At 43.8% G+C, this 21,128-nt stretch overlaps 1 protein-coding gene across 2 annotated transcripts in view; it reads right to left on the bottom strand.

Moving 5' to 3' along the window:
* Window positions 1-12,580, bottom strand: part of ABCC4 (ATP binding cassette subfamily C member 4) — a 151,342-nt gene extending 138,762 nt beyond the window's left edge. For both annotated transcript variants that reach the window (XM_054087756.1, XM_054087759.1), the window contains exon 1: window positions 12,437-12,580. In XM_054087756.1, the coding sequence (XP_053943731.1) occupies window positions 12,437-12,510 (74 nt within the window). In that variant the 5' untranslated portion in view covers window positions 12,511-12,580. The remainder of the gene's footprint in view (window positions 1-12,436) is intronic.
* Window positions 12,581-21,128: the final 8,548 nt, after the last annotated feature.

The raw sequence follows: 21,128 nt of genomic DNA, 5'->3' as shown, positions 1-21,128 counted from the left end.
TAATCCTTGTGGCCCTTTGCAGGACTCTCAACTATGTCCCTGTCTCTCTCGTACTGGGGAGCTCAGAACCGGACACAGGATTCCAGGTGTGGCCTCACCGGTGCTGAATAGCACTGACCTTTACAGGCATGTAGCAGAAGGCGCAGGGGAAAACGAACTACTCTAAAAATATACGCCTTTAAAAAATAAAACAAAGCTTCTAATATTACTCTGCAGGACAGCATTCCTTTCCTTACACTTTTCAAAATGCGGTGAAGAAAACCACAACCTGGCCACAGAAAGAACAATCCTTCTGTTGGTGGAGATGGCTCTATCCTCATGTCAGTGTGACTCAGCACCACAGCCAACAGCAGCAGAAAGCATTGACAACAGCAGTAGTGTAGTCCACTTGCAAAGTAATTGGATAAAAGATAATAGTCTCAAATCTGCAGGATTGCTAGAGTCATCTAGCTTATCCTTTGGCCTTAAACTCTGAAAAAATATCCCAACTTACTGATGATACACCTACCAGCACCGAGTTCTCATGTTTTGTATCAAATCCCTTCTATCCCCCCCAACTCCACACCAATCAAGTACTAGACATACTATGAGACTGAATTCACAAATTAAGTAGCAGATGGAGAAAACAGTACACGGTAAAAACTGCCGAAAATCTCAAGGTTTTCAGACTACTAGTTCCAGTGAAACCTAGCACAAATTCAGGCATTCTCACTTTCTTCCATTAGTTAAAACCATAATTTTGTAATCAGTACTATATTGCACTACAATCTCTATGTTAACACTAAAGAAGGCAAGGAAAACCAATCCAGAGTATGCAGATAACTGTGGTAATTCATTTTATGACTCATTTATTATAATGAACAATATGTCAAAGACTCAGCACACGCCCATATGTTTCTGTAGGATCGGGGGGAAAAAAGCATAAAAAGAAACAAAAATTTAAAAATCACCCCTTATTGAGCTTTCTGACTAGTCTCCCCCAAAACAGTGATCTTCAAGAGCTACTACTATGGTGGTCTTAAGAGTACAAAAGCTTTTAACACTATGTTGCATTACTGTCGACTACACTTGAAAGTCTTCAGGAGGTTAAAAATTTTTCCCTATTATACTCTAGGTCCTGAAGACCTTTCAGCTTAATAATAAAGGTCTTCTATTTGTCCACTGCAAGTTCTCGGTACGGCAAGAGCAGTTCAAGACCATCTCACTGATGCGTCCTGAACTTTGGGCTGGAAGGTCTGCTTTCAGACGGAAGACTTAGATGTTGTTCCTATTCAGTCATTAAAAGTAAAAAATTGTACCAGGATGCCACATGCAGATTATGCCCCCGTGGAATTCTCTGCATTCAGAGACGAATTATTTCACAAAGCCTGCTGTTACTCCAGTCACAGATTCATAACAAGCAAACAAACCAAGCCCTTCTCTTGCCTGAAGGCTCATTTAAATTAGAGAGTGCAGCAAAAGGACTGTTAAAGGAAGCTGGCAAATAAGGCAATGGCCTACATAAAGAACATCCCTGAAACCTCAACTTAGCCATAAAGGAAGACTACTTGCTAGAGTGGTGTCTGTCTTTTGTCCAAACAGAGATCAGCTAACACCAATCTCTTCAAGGCAAGATAAAAAACGTTCACAGAAAAGTAGTATTTCTTATGAACACAGAAACAGTGCAACCTACCTTATTCTCTCAACAAAAAAGCTAAAATAATAAACAAAATTAAAGACAACATAGAGAAATGGAGGGAATACATAGATAGTGATGCAAACGACTCCCCTTACCCTAAGGATGAACATAAAATGGACTTGTTACCAATCTACTGCCTGGAAAAACAAAGAAGCAACATGTTGAGGAAGAAAGACTCTCACTTAATTCTCGTATTTCCAAAGCTGTCCTGTTTGTAAAGAAGCTGTTCAGCTTCAGTAAAAATAGGACCCCTTAATCATTGTCTTCTCTTTCCCCAGATATCTTCCTGTTTGTTAGGCATTCTGAATAATTATTTTGCTCTTACATATCACCTCATTTTAATCAGTCTTTCAAAACAGAGGGTTCACATAATTCCTTTCAATGATCTTAGCTCAATTTTTTGCTAGCATGAACTACACAAAAATGTGAATATCTGGAAGAATCCTGAGTACCTTCTGTTCTGCTGGGAATGCCTCTGTTCTATCAAGGCGATTAGCTGATCAAAGACATCAGTCTGGAAAGAAGCCCAGAATTAGTTCCTGTTACTGCTGGAATACTGATGTCACTAGGAATAAAGATTAAAAAGTAAATTAAAAAATATCACTCCATAACCTGGCGCAGACCCAAGAGATAGGCAACTGTAAAGCAGTAGCTCACTATTCTGACCTCAGCGAGCTTTCCATCTTGACAAAAGTAACTTGGGCACCGATAAAAAAAGAATGTGATTCATTTCTGAACCAGCAGATACACAAAAGACCACAATATAAACATTCACTTCCTGCATGTTCCTACTCCTGAGCCCTGACACTACACTACAATGTTACACACCCTGTAACATTACAACATAGTCCAACAGTCACAATTTACTTGGTTCTTCAGGGAAGTGCAATCTTCACCAGCTTTAAATAGAGCAACTCCACCAGGATTTTGGAAAGCCCCTAAGGTTTGCAGAAAAAACTAAGAAACACTGTTTTCTTATCCTCCTAAATGAAGCAGAACCTCAAAGGAAGGTCTCATGCCACCCCCCTTCTTCTCAGAGACAACATGTAAGAAAATCAGCCCCCACTATCCAAAAGGCAAAGTCATTATGCAATCAGACTAGTCATATGACTGTTTCATACATGAAATTATAAAATTTCCTAAATGAGACAGCTTTTAAATTAGGTTCCCTAGTGACCCAAAAGGCATTCCTTTCAGCCAAAGAAGAAATACATTACAGATATGTGCATTAAACTAATAGCAGTTTCCAGCTCAACTGGCTTGTTAACCCAGCAACAGGATCCACTGTTCCTCTGGATTTATATCAAGTACTGCTTCTAAATGCTAAAAAAAGTATCATCCTTTCACTGCAGAGTAGGTCTGCAGAGCTATCCAGAAACTCATGCATATATTGCAAGTTTTCCATGAACTCAAAGTTTTTCACAAAACATCAGCCAAGAAGCATTTGCAATTACATTATAAATCTGACACAAATATAAAAACAACATCCCAAGATCAAAGGATGTGTCTGTTGGGTCACTGGGCATACCCACTAGTTTCAATTGCCTTGACCAACTCCATAATAGTTACACCACAGTTGGTCACTAATGTACTACGGCACCTTCCTCCGTGCAAGTACAAAACTTTGCTGTCACCAGGTTCACAAAAGCACTTGCTTTATCACTGGCCAACTCACAAAAATCAAACTACTTTTCTAATTTAAAAAAATCTTTTCTTTTTCATAGAATGGTTTGGGCTGGAAGGGACCTTAAAGATCATCCAGTTCCAAACCCTCTGCCATGGGCAGGGATGCCTCCCACTAGACCAGGCTGCTCAAAGCCTCATCCAACCTGGCCTTGAACAACTTCAGGGATGGAGCAGCCACAACTTCTCTTGGCAACACGTTCCAGTGCCTCACCACCCTCATAGTGTACAATTTCTTTCTAATATCTAATCTAAATCTATCCCCTTTCAGTTTGAAGTCATTAGCCCTTGCCCTACCACTACATGCCCTCTTAAAAAGTCCCTTTCCAGCTTTCCAGTACAGCCCTATACGTGCAAGAAGGCAGCAATAAGGTTTGCCCGCAGCCTTCTGAAGAGACGCTGAACAACCCCAATTCTCTCAGCCTGTCTTCATAGCTTATTCGCAATTATAGGCAGAAGTTTAACTTCTGAGTAATTTTACAGTACCCAGTCAAAGCCACATCCTGTAAACTCTCATCAACTAATTCCTTAAGGAGGTGGTTTACAAACTGCATTTTCCCCATCCCTCTTAAGCCTATTTGTGCATTACATTACAAGCATCATCTGTTTACACTCAATGTCCAGTTATTTTTCAACAGTTGCACAGGAGGGTCTTTGTTTACTCAAATTCTTCCATAACACTAGGATTTCATCTCCTTGAGCAGCTTGGAAGCACTACTTCAACTACTAAGCTGCAAAGCAACACATATTTCTTTCTCTTGAATCACCTACTTTGGAGCTGGGTTTTATCTACAATAAATCAGGTTTCCTCATGGGACCTTTTGATTATAAATCCACATTGCTTATCCTCCATGGCTTACCTCAGGAGTCTACCTGCTTTGTTGTACTATTCCTTACTCATTTTCATGCCCCGAAGTTCTGCACCAACAGCACAACCCCAACAGAGCTATGCGCTTGCACTCATTGCAGAGGAGTACTGCTGGGATAGGATGGACACACACTGACAATCTTCAGTGCTATTTTGCAAGAGTTCATAAATATCACTGCAATGGATCAGTCATCATGGGATTTCATTTTTTTATTTTTTCTTAAACACAATCTCTATTTCAAATGCTCACCCACTCTCTTCAGTACGCTGCCTTTTCCCACTTCCCCTTACCAAGGCAGTCATCTACAATTAATAAAGTAAACAGAACAAGTTCTGCTATTTCTTCAGATGCTTTTCAACTGGTGTTTCGGTTAAAACTTCCTTTCCTGTCTTACTGTGGCCTAAGCAGTAGACTTTCCTCACTGCTTACAGCAGGAAAAAATAGGAATACACAATGAAATTACTTCAAAGCCATATTAACTCAAAATCATCTTTCAGGCTTCCAGTTCTAAGAACTGTATTAACCTTTGATACTCAGCTTCACCTGATCTTCCATGCTGTCACTTTTTCACAGCACAGTGTAAACAGCTAAGTTGCTGAACTTTGATGCTGAAGGTAACTGAAGTTGTACTTGATTGCACTTGCAGCGAGCTGGTTTCATGCTGTTCATCTACACTGCATCAAGGAGGTACGAAATATCTCATTACTCCAACATACTTCCTGATGTTCCAGATGGCAAAAAGAAGTACAAACAAAGCAAGTTAAAAAAAAAACAACCATACTTCAGCTAACATATTCTGCAGAGCCTGGAAGCAGGGAATAGGGGAACAGAGGAGTGGCATTATTTGTACTGCTGGCATTCCAAAGACTATCATTAAAATATTGTTTCCAAACCCAGTATCCACATCCAAAATATGAAAGACTTGACACAAAGGTCTTAAGATTATGCCCTTAAACGGTAATTTTTTTTACAAGCTATTTATTCAAGTAGGGCCTAAGGAGTTACATAGAGCAAAGGGAAGAGAGTTCTTCGACTTGGCAAAACAGTCTTGGTTGACCAAACAAGTTTTTTATCTCAGGTCAGATAACTACTGAAATAATTTAGTTGAGTGGGCAGTTCGTTCATCACTTGAAAAACGCATTTAAAAACCATGTTATAGCTCATATACATGTTTAGTAGAGAAAAAGCAACCTACAAGAAAAAAAGGCTTAAACCCTGACACCGAAGTTATGCAGCAAGTCTAGTTGGTCTCTCTAGTAAAGGTCTCCAATTTCAATTTCCAAAAGAAAACCAAATGCTGAAACCTTCAGGCAGCAAAATCTGTACTAACTTCCTTTCTGGCAAGTAATGGAAATAGGAAGAATTAAAATCACCTGTGAGTTCACACTGGTATTACAAGTGCTTGGGTGCCAGGAATATTAAGAAAATATATGATTAGCCTTTTAAACCTTCCAGTCCCAAAATCTAATTGTGTTATCTCTCTTTTCCACTCTTCTTAATGCCTTGAAGAATTTGCTAGAAGCGGGAGAAAAAAAGTGATTCTTGGAGAAAAAGAAAAAAACAACAGCACAACATATTCCCAATTCTGAAGTTTAGCAGGAATTATAAGAGGGACACTTTTTTTTTCTGAAATAATACAGCACGCTTTATGTAGGACATTCCAAAGGCAAATAGCCCTCAGTGTTTGTTAAACAGTTCATCTAATTACATATCTATGCACAGGTATTTACTGTAGATAGCAAGTGCTAACATTCTGATAGTTTATACACACTTGCCCTAGTTGATATAATCTATTTAGCACTCTTCAACCACGTATTTTAACTCCACTAGCTCACAAATAATCATTTTCAAACACTATTTTCTTCCACATAATACCACCACCTTGCAATAAAACAAGGAAAACTTATAAATGAATGCAGTAATTCAAGAGACTGAATTATTCAGATTTAATATCCTGTAGTCAATATTTGACAAGTGAACAAACAAGGCAGTGTATTTTTAAAAGTCGTACGTATGTTCCTCAGTCTTCTTTCAATCTGGAGATAAAAATAAGCACGAGTGATTTCTTTGGCTATTGAAAATGCATTTTCTTTTTATCTATACTGAAGGTGTTTACATATTCCTTTAGATGTTTCTTATAGCACCATCTGTCCTGAACTAAAAATTAGCTACCTCAGAGATCTTTATAAAACAGTATCTGTTAGGAGTTATCATCACCACCAATTTCAGGCACTGCCAGTGGGAATTCACTAGATATCAGGCAAGACCACAGGCAAATGACAGAGCCTGGTGCTGCTTGGTATTTGCATTTGTTACCTGAAGCAAACACATAATCACCACAAGTAAATCACTAACATAGAAAAGAACTTGGATCAGTTGTAATGGTGGCAGGGCTAGATTGCGGCTGGAACTTCAAGAAAGGTGACAAATTCTTTGCCTAACTTCTTTCAATGCACGGGAAGATATTCTTTTGAAGAGAGCCAAGCCACAGAACTAAAATGCAGGCGATGCTTAGACTCAGGAGTCCAATGAAATTAGTCAGTGGCCCTTCCGATTCTAAGCTACGGGGTGAGAGAGGAGGAATAAGTTAAGGAAAGCACATAGTTATTGATACTGCTATAACAGAGGTGTGTGACATGACTGCATTTGGTCAGACAAGCAGCTATGCACTGCGCAGTCATCACTGAAAATCTTGGGACTCACATGTCTGTGCTTACCCCATTCCATTCACATTTAAACCCAAAGGAGAAGATTTTTTTTGTTTCTTCCACTACACACCAAATCAGAGCAGTAAAGAAGACTTATTGATTTTGTCATCTTCCCTAAAACACACACTTGGTAAGCCAAGGGCAGTACTGTCAGAGACCAACAGGTAATGATAAGCAAATCATTCCTTGGAATCAAAACTGCAAATGCCTTGAGGCAAGTTTTCAGTTCACGCTTTATTGCTGATATTGTAATGGCAATTGCCACATAGAATCATGGAATGGTTTGAGTTGGAAGGGACCTTAAAGATCATCCAGTTCCAAACCCTCTGCCATGGGCAGGGACACCTCCCACTAGACCAGGCTGCTCAAAGCCTCATCCAACCTGGCCTTGAACACCTTCAGGGATGGGGCAGCCACAACTTCTCTGGGCAACACGTTCCAGTGCCTCACCACCCTCACTGTGAAGTATTTCTTTCTAATGTTTAATCTAAATCTTCCCCCCTCCAACTTAAAGCCATTCCCCCTCATCCTATCACTCCATGCCCTTGTAAAAAGCCCCTCTCCAGCTTTCTTGTAGCCCCTTTCAGGCACTGGAAGGTCGATATAAGGTCTCCTTGGAGCCTTCTTTTCTTCAGGCTTAACAAGCCCAACTCTCTCAGCCTGTCCTCATAGGGAAGGTGCTCCAGCCCTCCAGTCATCTTTGTACCCTCCTCTGTTGGAACAGGTCCATATCCTTCTTACACTGAGGATCCCAGAACCGGACACAGTATTCCAGATGAGGTCTCACAAGAGAGGAATAGAGGGTCAGAATCACTTCCCTTGACCTGCTGGCCACTCTTCTTTTGATGCAGCCGAGGATACAGTTGGCCCTCTGGGCTGCGAGCACACATTACTGGCTCATGTCGAGCCTCTCATCTATCAGCACCCCTAAGTCCTTCTCCACAGGGCTGCTCTCAATCACATCATCCCCCATCCTGTATTGAAACCATGGATTGCCCTGAACCAGGTGTAGCTCTTCGCACTTGGCCTTGTTGAATCTCGTAAGGTTCACACAAACCCAATTCCCCAGCTTGTCCAGGTCCCTCTGGATGACATCCCACCCTTCTGGCAAGACAACTGCACCACTCAGCTTAGCATGGTGTCATCTGCAAACACGTCAAGTGATGATGTAAAAAGGCATCCAGCCTTAGGATGCTGACAGTGTCTGGTGCTCCAAAGGAGCTGAGAACTTGTAATAGGCCCAGTGAGTCTGTGACAGATAAGTAATTACTATTATTAAAAATAAATTGCAAATATATTAAATTTATCAGGACTTAAATTTCTTTTACTTCTCTGAACAAAAACAGCAGATACCATTTCCAGGGTGCAGCACTCCTCGTCATGTTATTAACAGAGCAAAAGTTATCCAGTCTTTTAAAACTTCAGGCATAGCACATGGTTCGTAACTTTCCAATGAAATGGATTCAATGCTTCAACAATGGAATGCATATGAATTCAACTGCTGTATGGCTAGAACATCTTCAATAAATCAACAGAGCAAATGCTGTAAGCAAATAAAAATACACCTGCTACCTAATGAACATGCAAGGTCAAAGATGGGTTAATAGTCAGAAAAGATAAACACTCTTATCATGTATTAATTTAATAATACACACGCCCTACAGCAGGAAAAAAAAAAAAATGATGTGAAAAGTGCTACTCTCAACCACACAAAGCATGGAGTATTATTAGACGTTTTAAACTCAAAACGCTTTCTACAATGGAATAGCTGCTTACACATGAAAAAGACTGGACTGAATTCTCTTTCTTGGACAGACCTAAAAAAAGAAGGAAAATCACCCTGTCCATCCTTCATATCCCTCATTCTCACCAGCAAGCTGACCTAGCAATGAAAAGAACCAAAAAAAAAAACATAGAAGAAGTAAATAAGAAATACACTCAAGTGCTGTTAAACCCTGTAACTAAACTACCAGCCACAGCTCAGCAAAGTTTGGTGAGCGTGGGAACTTGTGACTCTGAAGGTCAGTGTAATTAATATCTGGAACATTCAGAACAACAATTTGGGCTTTGATAATCCTATGTTAATATAGATAATTCAGTGAGAGATATGAAAAACAATAATATTTTGCAACTGCCCTGATCTTCATACTTCTCTCATAAATATTTTTTTATGCTTGTAACATCCAGACTAACATTACGAATGCCTCTCTTTCCCATGAAGGTACTACTAGAGTGTTTCATGTTCAAGCTCATACTTGTCAAAGTCACAACCCAAGAGCAAGAAGGCAAGCTTTGAACAATGGGAGAAGAATGCGTCTTCAGCCTACACACTCATTACCTTCTTTTTACAGTTCAATGAAAACACAACTTCTTTTCTCCTGTGAGTCTGATCCTGTTTCTGCCAGGCAATAATTTTAGCTTTCCTTCTGCACCACTGGCAACAAATGAGAGGGTACTTCCTTACAATGTTGTAATTACACTTTTGGAGCAAAACATTAATAAAATAAATATAAGAAGGAGCCTTGCCCAGCTACCTGAAATGCCCTACTTTCTACCCTCACTGACAACAAGCAGCCAACACGTGGGACTGGGAGAGGACAGCAGGCACACTTGAGCAACCACACAGTTGTGCTTGTCGCTACTCCCAGGATGGCCCTCCTCAAGCACCGTTTTTCCAGTTCTCCAGCTGAAAACATCTCAGAACATCCTGTGTAACCAGTAACACCACAAGATCCCAGCAAGTGAAAGGGAACAGGCCAGAAGAAGCCCTGGAATGCTATGTGGCCAACTAAGGCTCATCCCATTCTGTCTGTATTTCCTAGGAAAGCTGTTTTCAACACAGGAATCCCTGGTGTCAATGAAGAAATTACACATCAAAATGCTGAACACATGGAGTTCTGTGCAAGCAGACAACCTCCTTTTTTTTTTTTTTTTTCCTCCTTTCTCTGCTTTTGCATGGAGTTCATCTGAGGACATACCCTTGACAGAAAATTTGTTTAGGTAAAATGTATTGGAGTTTCTAAAATCCCCTTACTTTCCAAAAGGGATTCCTTCATCTGCTCACAGTTGTTTATAGGATCAAAGAGTTTTTACTTGTGTTTCAGAGGCATCCAAAAAACAAGAGCCTCAGGAGTCATGCCCTCTCTTCCTTCCCCCTTCTCCACCACATAACACAGCACAAGCACCCTGGCTACAGCTACACTAAGTGAAGCAGAGTAAGAATCACCGCTGTAACTGCTCTCATCCAAAGGGGATTGGCTAGCATGGACAAGCCTGATGCCTCCTCGTTTCACTTTGCATGTCTTCTCCTATTATATTTCATAGCAACTAAACTGTTGAACTGTAATCCCTCACTGCTTTCAGTAACTATATACTCCCACACCAAGATCCCCACAAATAAGAGGAAAGGCATTGGCTTTGCACTAGTAGTCACCTGGTCCCCTAAAAGTTTGTGGCAATGTGGTAACACCCCCACTTTGCTCGGTGACACCCTGAACACCTCAAGAGTCATACAATCACAAAGATTGGAAAAGACATCCCAAAAGGAGGTTGTAGAGAGGTGGGTGTTGGTCTGTTCTCTCAAGCGATAGGTGATAGGACAAGAGGGAAGGGCCTTAAGCTGTGTCAGGGGAAGTTTAGACTGGATATTAAGAAGAATTTCTTCACATGAAAGGGTCAAGCATTGGAACAGGCTGCCCAGGGAGGTGGCTGAGTCACCATCCCTGGAGGTGTTTAAAAGGCGGGTAGACGAGGTGCTTGGGGATATGATTTAGTAGTGGACAAGTACAGTTGGAGTTGATGATCTCAAAGGTCTTTCCCCTCTCAGGATTCTATGATTCTATGACCTCTACGATCATGAAGTCCAACTGTCAGTCCAACACCAGAACACATATGAAACCACATTCCAAAGTGCCACACGGTACTTTTAACACCTACAGGGAAGGAGCCTCCACCACTTCCCTAGGCAGCCTGTTGCAATGCTTCACCCCTCTTTCAGTAACTTAATTCTAATATACAATCTAAACCTTCACTGTCACAACTTGAGACCTCTTCCTCTCATCCTATCACTTGACACTTGGGAGAAGAGATCAGCAGCCACCTCGCTACAACCTGCTCTCAGGCAGTTGTAAAGAGTGATAAGGTCTCCCCTTTGAGCTTCCTTTTCTCCAGGCTGAACAACCCCAGTTCCCTCAGCCCCTTCTCCTAAGACTTGTTCTCCAGCCCCTCCACCAGCTCCATAAAGGTGAGTCAAGGCAGGCGGCTGCAGGTGAAGGGTGATCTTAAAGGTCTTTTCCAGCCTAACCGACTCTCTGAGTGGCTGAGTGCATCCAGGCTGCTCCCCGCTTACCCCGGGGAGCTCCCACGCAGCTGTGCAAATCAGAAACCACCTCCTTCACGGAAGGGGGAAAGCCCCACGCCGAAAGCGAGATGAGCAAGCCTTGACGAGATGAGCAACGCCTGGCCGCGATCCGTTATGCAAACCGGGAAGCAGAACGATGCCAGGGAGCAACCCTGCACCCGGACAAGGAGACAGAGGACGCCCCCCCCCCCCCCCCCCCCCCCGTCTCGTCCTCGGGCTGGTACCGACGGCATCGAACACGTGCTTGAAAGGGACGGCGGGGCTGAGGCTCCCGGCTGGGCTGTCCCCAGGGATTACCCGCCCCGGTTCACCTCGGGAGACCGAGCCGAGCCGCGTTCCACCTGCTCGCCGGGGGCTGCCCCGGCCGGCGGGGCTGAGCGGGGGCGGGCGGCGGCTGGGGCTGAGCCACGGCTGCAGTGTCACCGCCGGCCGCCTCCCATCCCCCCTCCCTCCCGGACCTGCTCGAGAAACGCGATGGGGTCAAGCCCGTGGCCGGGGCTCAACACCCCACCCCGCCGCCGCCGTGTCCCGCACCCCAGCATCGCCCCCCCGTGCCCCGCACCCCAGCATCCCCTCTACTGCCACTGTGTCCTGTACCCCAGCGTCCCCTCTACTGCCACTGTGTCCTGTGCCTCAGCATCCCCTCTACTGCCACTATGCCCTGCACCCCAGCATCCCCCTGCCGCACCCCTCACCCCGATGTCCCCCCTGCCCTGCACCCCAGCATCCCCTTGCCGCACCCAGCACCCCGATGTCCCCCCTGCCCTGCACGACAGCATCCCCCTACCGCACCCCGCACCCCGATGCCCCGCACCCCAGCATCCTCCTTGTGCCCTGGACCTCAGCATCCCCCATGCCGTACCTCGCACCATAGCATCCCCATCATGTGCCCTGCACCCCAGCATCCCCCCACGTGCCCCGCACCCCAGCATCCCCCTTGCCGTGCCCCGCACGCTAGTATCCCCCCCTGTGCCCCGCACGCCAGATTCCCCCCATGCCATACCCCGCACGCAGCACCCCCTCTGCCGCACCCCAGCACAGAGCGGCGCTCGGGCACCGTGGCGGCGGCTGCCCCGTGTCGGCACCTCGCGGCTCGGCTGCCCTCCCTCTCCCCGCTCTCCCGGCACGGGGCACTCACCAAAAGAAAAGCCGGGAGCAGAGGTTGGCATCCTGCAGCGGGTTAGGCTTCTCCTCGCGGGGCACCGGCTCCATGCCGCACCGCGCCGACCCGGCGGGACCTCGCGGCGACTTCCCACGGCGGCAGCCGCTTTGCCGCCGGCCGGCGCTGTTTCCGGGAGAACTGGCCCCCCCGCCTCCTCCCGCCCCCGTCCCGCCCGCCGCACGACGCCTCCTGCCGGCCCGGCTACCCCGGCAGCGGCAGGAATGCGGAGCCGCGGCGCACCGTTCCTCTCGTCCCTGGCTTCTCGCCGGGTTAAATGCCCTTCACTGATGGAAAGTGTCTGAACGACCGCAGCACCAAGCCCACCTTCATGGAATCATAGAATCGCTGGCTTGGAAAAAAACTTTGAGATCATTGAGTCCAACCGTACCTGTCCGATACTAAATTGTATCCCTAAGCACTTCAGCTACCTGTCTTTTAAATACCTCCAAGGATGGTCACTCAACCACTTCCCAGTGCCTGAGAACCCTTTTGGTGAAGAAATTTTTCCTCATGTCCAGCCTAAACCTCTTCTGGCATAACTTGAGGCCATTCCCTCTTATTCTATCACCCGTCACTTGGGCAAAGAGACCAACACCCATATCTCTACAACCTTTCAGGGAATTGTAGACAGTGATAAGGTCCCCCCTCAGCCTCCTCTTCTCTAGGATAAACAACTCCAGTTCCCTCAGCTGCTCCTCGTAAGGCTTGTTCTCCAGACCCTTCACCAGCTTTGTCGCTCTTCTCTGGACACCCTCCAGCACCTCAGTGTCTTTGTTGTAGTGAGGGGCCCAAAACTGAACACAAGATTTGAGGTGTGGCCTCACCAGTGCTGAGTACAGGGGCAGAATCTCTTCCCTGGTCCTGCTGGCCACACTGTTTCTAATACAAACCAAGATGCCTCTGGCCTTCTTGGCCACCTGGGCCACTGCTGGCTCATGTTCAGTCTGCTGTCAACCAACACTCCCAGGTTCTTCTCCTCCAGGCAGCTTTCCAGCCACTTTTCCCCAAGCGTCTAGTGCTGCACATGGTTGTTGTGTCCCAAGCGCAGGACTCGGCACTTGGCCTTGTTAAACCTCATCCCGCTGGACTCAGACCATCAACGCAACCTGTTCAGATCCCTCTGCAGAGCCTCCCTACCCTCCAGCAGACACTTCCTTCCAGCTTAGTGTCCATGAGCTTACTAAGGGTATGTTCTATCCCTCCATCCAGGGATGGTGACTCAAACACATCGCTGGACAGCCTGTTCCAGTGTCTGAGAACCCTTTCAGTGAAGGAAGTTTTCCTCTATCCAATACGAACCTTCCCTGGTTTCATGGGACCAAATCCTGCCAGAAATGCTTGCTGTCACCTCTCTGTCCTAGATGCTGTGGATACTTCTATTAAAGACTCCTTGTCATCTTTCCAGCTTGTGCATGTGACCTGAAATAACATTTTGTATTCAGGATGGCAGTTGCTGCAGCACTTGGGGAACTGGGGATGAGCCAAAGAGTTTGAGTTCACAGAACCTCAGTGTAATCTGGAGCTCGGCATAACAATATTTAGGAGACTTCAGAAGTAAAAAGTGAAGTAGTTACTTAATTACAGGAGATGTGGCGTCACAGAAATCTTTCAAACAATTCTCAAAAGTTTAGCAAGTGATCACCATGCTTCTCTGCAGTACTATGACCCTGGCCTGCCACAGGGAGTTGGATTGAAAGGAGTACAGAAAACTGAAAGAGAAGAAGATAGCTGAAGAACTGTTCAGCTCCATGAAAAAAAAAAATAACTGGCAGAATGGGTTACTGCCATGCTGTAATTTCTCTGCAGTCCCAGAATCACAGAATAGTTGAGGTTGGAAGGGACCTCTGGAGGTCATCTGGTCCAAACTCCTGCTCAAGCAGAACAAACTTCAGCCGATTGCCCAGCACAATGTCCAGACAGCTTTTGAAGATCTCCAACAATGGAGACTCCACAACCTCTCTGAGCAACCTGTGCCAGTTCTCAGTCACCCTAACAGTCAAATAGTGTTTCCTGATGTTCTGAGGATGATCAGAGGGCTGGGGCATCTCCCATATGAGGAAAGGCTGAGAGAGTGGGGGTTGTTCAGCCTGGAGAAGAGAAGGCTCCAAGGGGCCTTCATAGTGACCTCCCAGGAACTGAAGGGGGCTACAAGAAAGCTGGGGCAGGACTTTTTGCAAAGGCATGTAGCAATAGGACTAGGTGGAATGGCTTTAAGTTGGAGAGATTTAGACTAGACGTAAGGAGGAATTTCTTCACAATAAAGATGGTGAGGCAGTGGAACGTGTTGCCCAGGGAAGTTGTGGATGCCCCCTCGCTGGAAGTGTTTAAGGCAAGGTTGGATGGGGCCTTGGGCAGCCTGCCCACCACAATGGGACTGGAACTAGACAATCTTTAAGGTCCTTCCAAAGCAAACCATTCTATGATTCTGTGTTCAGAGGGAACCTTCTGTGTTTCAGGCTGTGCCATTGCTGGTGGTCCTGTCACTGGACACCACTGAGGAAAGCCTGGCTCCCTTCTCTTTGCACCCACCCTTCAGGTATTTGCGAACGTTGTTGAGATCCCCCTGAACCTCTGTTCTCCAGCCTGAACAGTCCCAGCTCTCTGAGCCTTTCCTCTTAGGAGACACGCTACAGACCCTTCATGATCCATGTGGCCTTCTGCAGGACTCTCTAGTATGTCCCTGTCTCTCTTGTACTGGGGAGCCTAGAATGGGACACAGGACTCCAGATGTGGCCTCACCAGTGCTAAGTGTACGGGAAGGATCACCTTCCTCGACCTGCTCACAACACACCTGACGCACCCCAGGAAACCATTTACCTTCTTTGCTTCAAGGACACATTTGTGACTTATGTTCAATTTGACGTCCACTAGGACCCCCAGATTCTTTTCTGCCAAGCTGATTTCCAGCTGGGCAGTGAGCCGCCTGTACTGGTGTCTGGGGTTATTCCTTCCCAGGTTCAGGACTTTGTGCTTCCCTTTCTTGAGCTTCATGGAGTTATGTCAGTCACTTCTCCAGCCTGTTGAGGTCCCTCTGGATGGCAACTCAACCTAGTGCATCGGCAACTCCTCCCAGTTCAGTATCATCAGCAAACTTGCTGAGGGTGCACTCTGCCCCATCATCCAGATCATTAACGAAGATGTTGGACAGTTTTGGTTGACCTCTGGAGTACACTGCTAGTTACTGCCCTCCAACTAGGTTGTGAAACTAATCACAACCCCTAGACTGCTTCCTCTTCCAGCTGAATCTGCTGCAAGGCAGGCACCATTCTTATGTTCTGCTTGTTCATCTTATTAATAGGGCTGGCGTCAGACTTTCATCAAGGCATCAGGGTTGACACGTTGAGATAAAAGATGGGTAGGGTATGGGCTACACTGTATCATTGAAGAAGAAACAGCATCAGTTCATGAATGCTTGCAAGAATGTCATAATAACCGTAAGTCAGACAAATCCAACTTAAGCTTTTTGTCAGTGAACACTGGCAGGGCTGGCAACAGCATGCACTGCTTGAACATAGACATTGTGCCACAGAATTTTGCAAGGAGTAAGTAGTACACTTGTCAACAATTACCTATAGAGTCTTCCAGATTAAAACAAGGAAATAGTGCTTACGGAAATGGTGCAGTGGTTTGAAAGGACAGGCTTTAATGAAGTAGTGCTGATGTACTCCAGAACCTGAATAATTAATTTAAATCATCTCCCAAGGTATATAAAGAAAAGCTTCGCCTATCAACAAAATCTGGCAGATTTAGATTTCTGTGGAGCACATTTGACTAACTAAATCATCAGAAGAAAATTAAAAGGTATGACAGCCAAATGCAAGTCCCAAAACATCAATAAAATTTGGGTCAGGCAGAAGGAGAAAGGAAGATATAGATCTTAAAACTTCTATTTGTGAAGTGAAATACATATATAGCATATATATTACATGTAATATGTACATATGTAAGTATATTCACAGCATGGAAAGAGCAAGACACACAATAAACTAATCAATGTGCAACTTAATAATTCTGTAATATGGATATCAGTCTAGCAAAGCCAGCTACTCAGATAGAGTAATGCCCAAATTAAGCCAATGGCATCTGAATTAAACCAATTATGCATATACGTTGTGCTAGGGAAATCAGTTAGATGATTACAGAGGACGTCACAAACATGTAGACACATAGGATTCCCTATTTATTCAGTGCACAAGAAAGACAAGAGTCACTAAATAAGCATCTGTACGATATGTGGCCTTTAGCCCTCTTTGTTCTAGTCTTCTCATTCTGAATACAGTCAGACTGGCAAGTTTCTTCATGTGCATTTTCTATAGCATTTCTTGCTAGAGTGTGAGGAGCCACAAACATCTGCTTTTCTCAAAACTTGTAGAAGATAATTGGGCAGTTTTGACTTATTTGCAGATGGTAAATGAAAGCATGTTAGATCTTATGGTGAAATAGAGCCACTGATCCCGATTATGCAATAGGAACCTAACGCTTAGTCATTCAGAGGATGCAGCGCTACAACCTTTCCCTTTCAGGCGAGCAGCCATTGATTTCAGGGCTGAACAATTTCTCCATATCATACCCCAGGGCCCTGAGACAGGTACCTAGAAAACCAAGAAGGCGTGTGCATCAGTGTGTCTGGAAAGTCTAGATAAAAGGTCTCCTGAACACTGTGGTATCTCTGAGGTAGTACTAGGGACAGACTCAGATTCAAAACTGTTTGAAAGACATCAGAGAGAATCATTTCCTAAAGACAGGCCATGATAGCACAGTGTGAAAGCTTTATATTGTTTGAGTTTAATGGTTTTGATTGAGGCCAGGCAGACCATATGCCTGCCCAAAAAACCAAACAGGCAGCCTTGTTTCCCGCCATGCCACAGGCAAGAAAGCAGGCTGTCCTGCTGGCTGTGAGCCCAGCTGATCACTATCCGGTGGCCTGACTCACCACCTAGCTGACGTATGCACTGGAGAATAGTTTCTCATTCTTCTGCAATACAGATATAGCAGTCTATTCTTGTTCAGCTGCAGAACAGAAATGTCTATGCTCCAGAACCAAGTTGCAAATAATCCTGCAATTCCATGTGGTCATCTGTATATAATACCAACCATCTTCCTTGGATGATCCTTCTGTTTCTTCCTGTAACCACACTAGTCATCTCTTTTTTTCCTATGTCTTTTTCTACATCCCACATCAATTTCCTACATGCTATAGTTTCTTATTTGTATTAATTGACTTATTCATTCTTCTCAAATTATGGTGCAATTCAGATGTCTAACCATGCCTTCTTTCATTTTAGACATGGAAGGGTATTAATTTATCACTCCAGAAGGTTTTGGGTCTTCCATTAATTGTGTTACATTTGCCAGTCCCATGCTGATGACTCTGGTGCCTTATAAAAGCCAGTAGATACCCATGTTTAAACTGAATCTAGCCCTTACCATCCTCAATGCTGAATCAGTCTCAGTTTTATGTCAGACACTTCTCTGCCTTTAACTGCTGCATTAAACTCATTTTGGCCAATATGATTCTTCCTAAAGAATTTTTATTTCCATTCACATTTTTCTGTCTAAATGCCAGACACGCACACATACGTGCATACACAATAGTTCTGTTAACTGTCACAGTTTAGTTATTTTCGTGTTTGGATGTCCATTTATTTACTTCACATAAAACTATTAAATACTTTATCTGTAGCAAATAGTTTCTATTGATTATCTGCTAAGATAAGATTCAAACCAGTTACTTTCTATTAAATTAAATATTTGATGCAGTGAAATAGCATCAGAAAAAGAGGTACTAAAAGTTAAAATTTACATACCTAGAACTTGTTTGGTTTCCCCTAACAAATACTTCTGTAGGCTGAATTGATAAGCTTACAGCAGGCCTTCAGCAGTGGCTCTCTGTGCTATTAGTTAAAACACTGATTCATGTGTATTTACGATATTGCTGTCCTGAACTACATGGCCTTCTCGTATCCATGCATAAACAGCTAAGAGCCTATTTCACCCTTCCAGTCTCATGAGGTAATAGCCGTTGAACTTTCTGCTTCTATTTGTTACAGTTCTAAGTCTTCTGGTTTTTAACCTAATATTGATAATAAAGCTTCTGAAGAACAAAGTCTTTCTTTACATTTTCTATCAACTGATACTTTGCAGAAAAATCTTGAAGTTTCTTTGCCTTCTTCCTATCCTGACCTCTTGCTTTTCTAGCTTAGCACTAGCCAGCACAGCCCAGGATCATCTCCAAGCAACGGTGAATTACAGTAACAGAAAAATAAAATTGAACTACTTTCAGAGCAAGGGTGAGTCAGCAAACAGAAAACAAACTTCTGTGACTATGTGCAGACTGCAGCTGATGGCTTAGGAAAATAAAGACTTCTCAACCTTGGCATTTAACAAACAGATTGAATTAATCTCTGTCATGATGTCTGACCAACACAGGCAACCCAGTCCAGGGATAGGAAGTGGATTAGCTGACTCCCCGACATTTGTGTTTTCTGTGAATACCAGTGTCCATGGACTCATTTGACTAGGCAACATTCCCAGGATGTTGCCATGACTTCCACACATCAAAGGGGAAAATTATATTTTAAAAACTCTTCTCGGAGCCTGGAGGTGACTGGTAGATCTCTACTTCGGCTCACCTAAGTCTCGTTTCAGTGGTACCATGCTCTTCCTGTATGGATGAGGATCTTAGGCATAAGAGCTTTGTCTTGATTTTTTAAAGCATGGTTTAGGACATACAAGACTGAGAAACACAGAATTCAAGTGGCTTTGGTAAGAAAGCTCTGCTTTTCAAAAGTGGCTAAGACAACACGCAACAGCTAACAGCAAAGAACACATTTCCACTTGAGTTAGTAAAATCTGTGCTTCTTTCAAAGCTTGATTACAGCATTCCCTTGCATTTTCCACATTTATTTACATGAACATGGTTTCCATTATGTGATCTTCTTTGTTAGGTGTCAACTTAAACAGGCAAGAGGAAGAGGAGGGAGATCAAAAGTGGAAGTATGGAAGTTTTCCCTTGCCAAAGCAGTAGAGAAGGAAGGAAAACACGGATGGCAAGCACTCATGCATTTACAAGCCACATGGCAAATCAATCAGCAGGTTCGCTATTATGGGCCAGATGTTTCTGGTTGTTCTTGAAGCCACTCTGCTTGCATGCTAAAATCAGAAAATCTACATTGTACAGATGGTCAAACAGACCACCTTTCTTCCCAGAAGAATTCCTTTCCCTCTAGTAATAACAGAAATAATCAACAAGATCCAGAAGAAAAGGCACATAAGTTGCTTCTCTGAATGAAATGTCACTGTCAAGATCATCTGGATCCTGATCGTATTTCATTTGGCATTGCCCGACTTAAGTTTAAGGAAGTTATTTTTGGCAATAGCAAAAGGACAGAAGACAACACAGGCAAGTTCATACACAGATCTGAGGTTTTTCTTTGTGTAATATAAAGCAACATAAAAGTTTGCTTAGATCAAGTGGCACAGTGTGCCTTTTGCCCTACTGGGGATACCAACTGTGGATATTTTTTCTTGTTACCTCTGACATCAAAATAAGAACTACAGATGGTGCCAACAGAAATCTTCACTCTATAAACTTTCTTCAAATAGCAATGAATCTAAAAAAGATGGTATCTGTTTTTCACTTTTCCTGATACGCCTTGAAAGTAGCTAATGTCATCCACCATCCTCGGTAAAGATGGAAAAAACCTAGAATATTGCTAGGTTCAATAATATTTAGAGGTCACAAAGTTAAGCACTCACCTATAGTTTTAAAATCAAAAGAACCACACTCACACTACACACTGAGAGCTTGATTTCTCCCTTAAATGTGAACCTTACAAGGCAAAGTCAAATACAACTGTTTGTGCATACACGATTAGCTTTTAGGTGACCAGCCATTCTAGCAAGATGCTAAGGGCAGGAAAATATAATAACATCAACAACAATAATAATAATGACAATAACAATAACAACAACAACAACAACCATAACAGCAATAATTTTACAATTATTCTTCATTTTTCTGCTGAGAAAGGAGAGGACGGTTTACGTGATTCTCAATATTTTACTGGAAAGCTAGTGACAGATGAAGAAGGCAACAGACAATTCTGTCCTAACAGAAATAAGTTAAGGCCAGTAGAGCCATCTTCAAAATATGTCACATCTAACCTGGATATGAGGCACTTACCATCAGGTATACACAGCCAAATCAGAACTCAAACAGTGTTAAATGACTGCAGACAGAGTTACCCTCAGCCTTGGCCAGCACAGCCTGTCAACCCTATTGTCACTTTGCCTTCCTCGGCTCTCAGCTTCTTCACCAGGGTCTAGCACATATAGGTCCATAGCCTGACTTTTTGGGTGGGTCACACTGAATTTCTGTCTTTTCTGAGGCACTCATAGTGTGACAATAAATAGAAGTTTCTCTGACACTTCCGGGCACAGCTCTCGACAGACCACCAGTTACCTGCAAGCACAGAGCTCCTAAAAGACAAATTTTTGTCCACAAATCCTCAGTCTGAATATCCTCTTCATCTAACCACATACAGCTGGGCAAGGCACTTCTTCCTCCTTAATTCTTTCTTGGCAGATTGACACATATTGGGTATTGCAAGCAAAGATAGACTAGATACCAAGAAAACAGGAAGCTTTTTCTGAATCCCGTGCATTT

Source organism: Cuculus canorus, chromosome 1, assembly GCF_017976375.1.
Source record: "Cuculus canorus isolate bCucCan1 chromosome 1, bCucCan1.pri, whole genome shotgun sequence".
In the NCBI taxonomy this organism is placed as follows: domain Eukaryota; kingdom Metazoa; phylum Chordata; class Aves; order Cuculiformes; family Cuculidae; genus Cuculus; species Cuculus canorus.
The sequence above is the reverse complement of the archived record's forward strand: the minus strand, read 5'-3'. Positions and strand labels throughout refer to the sequence as shown.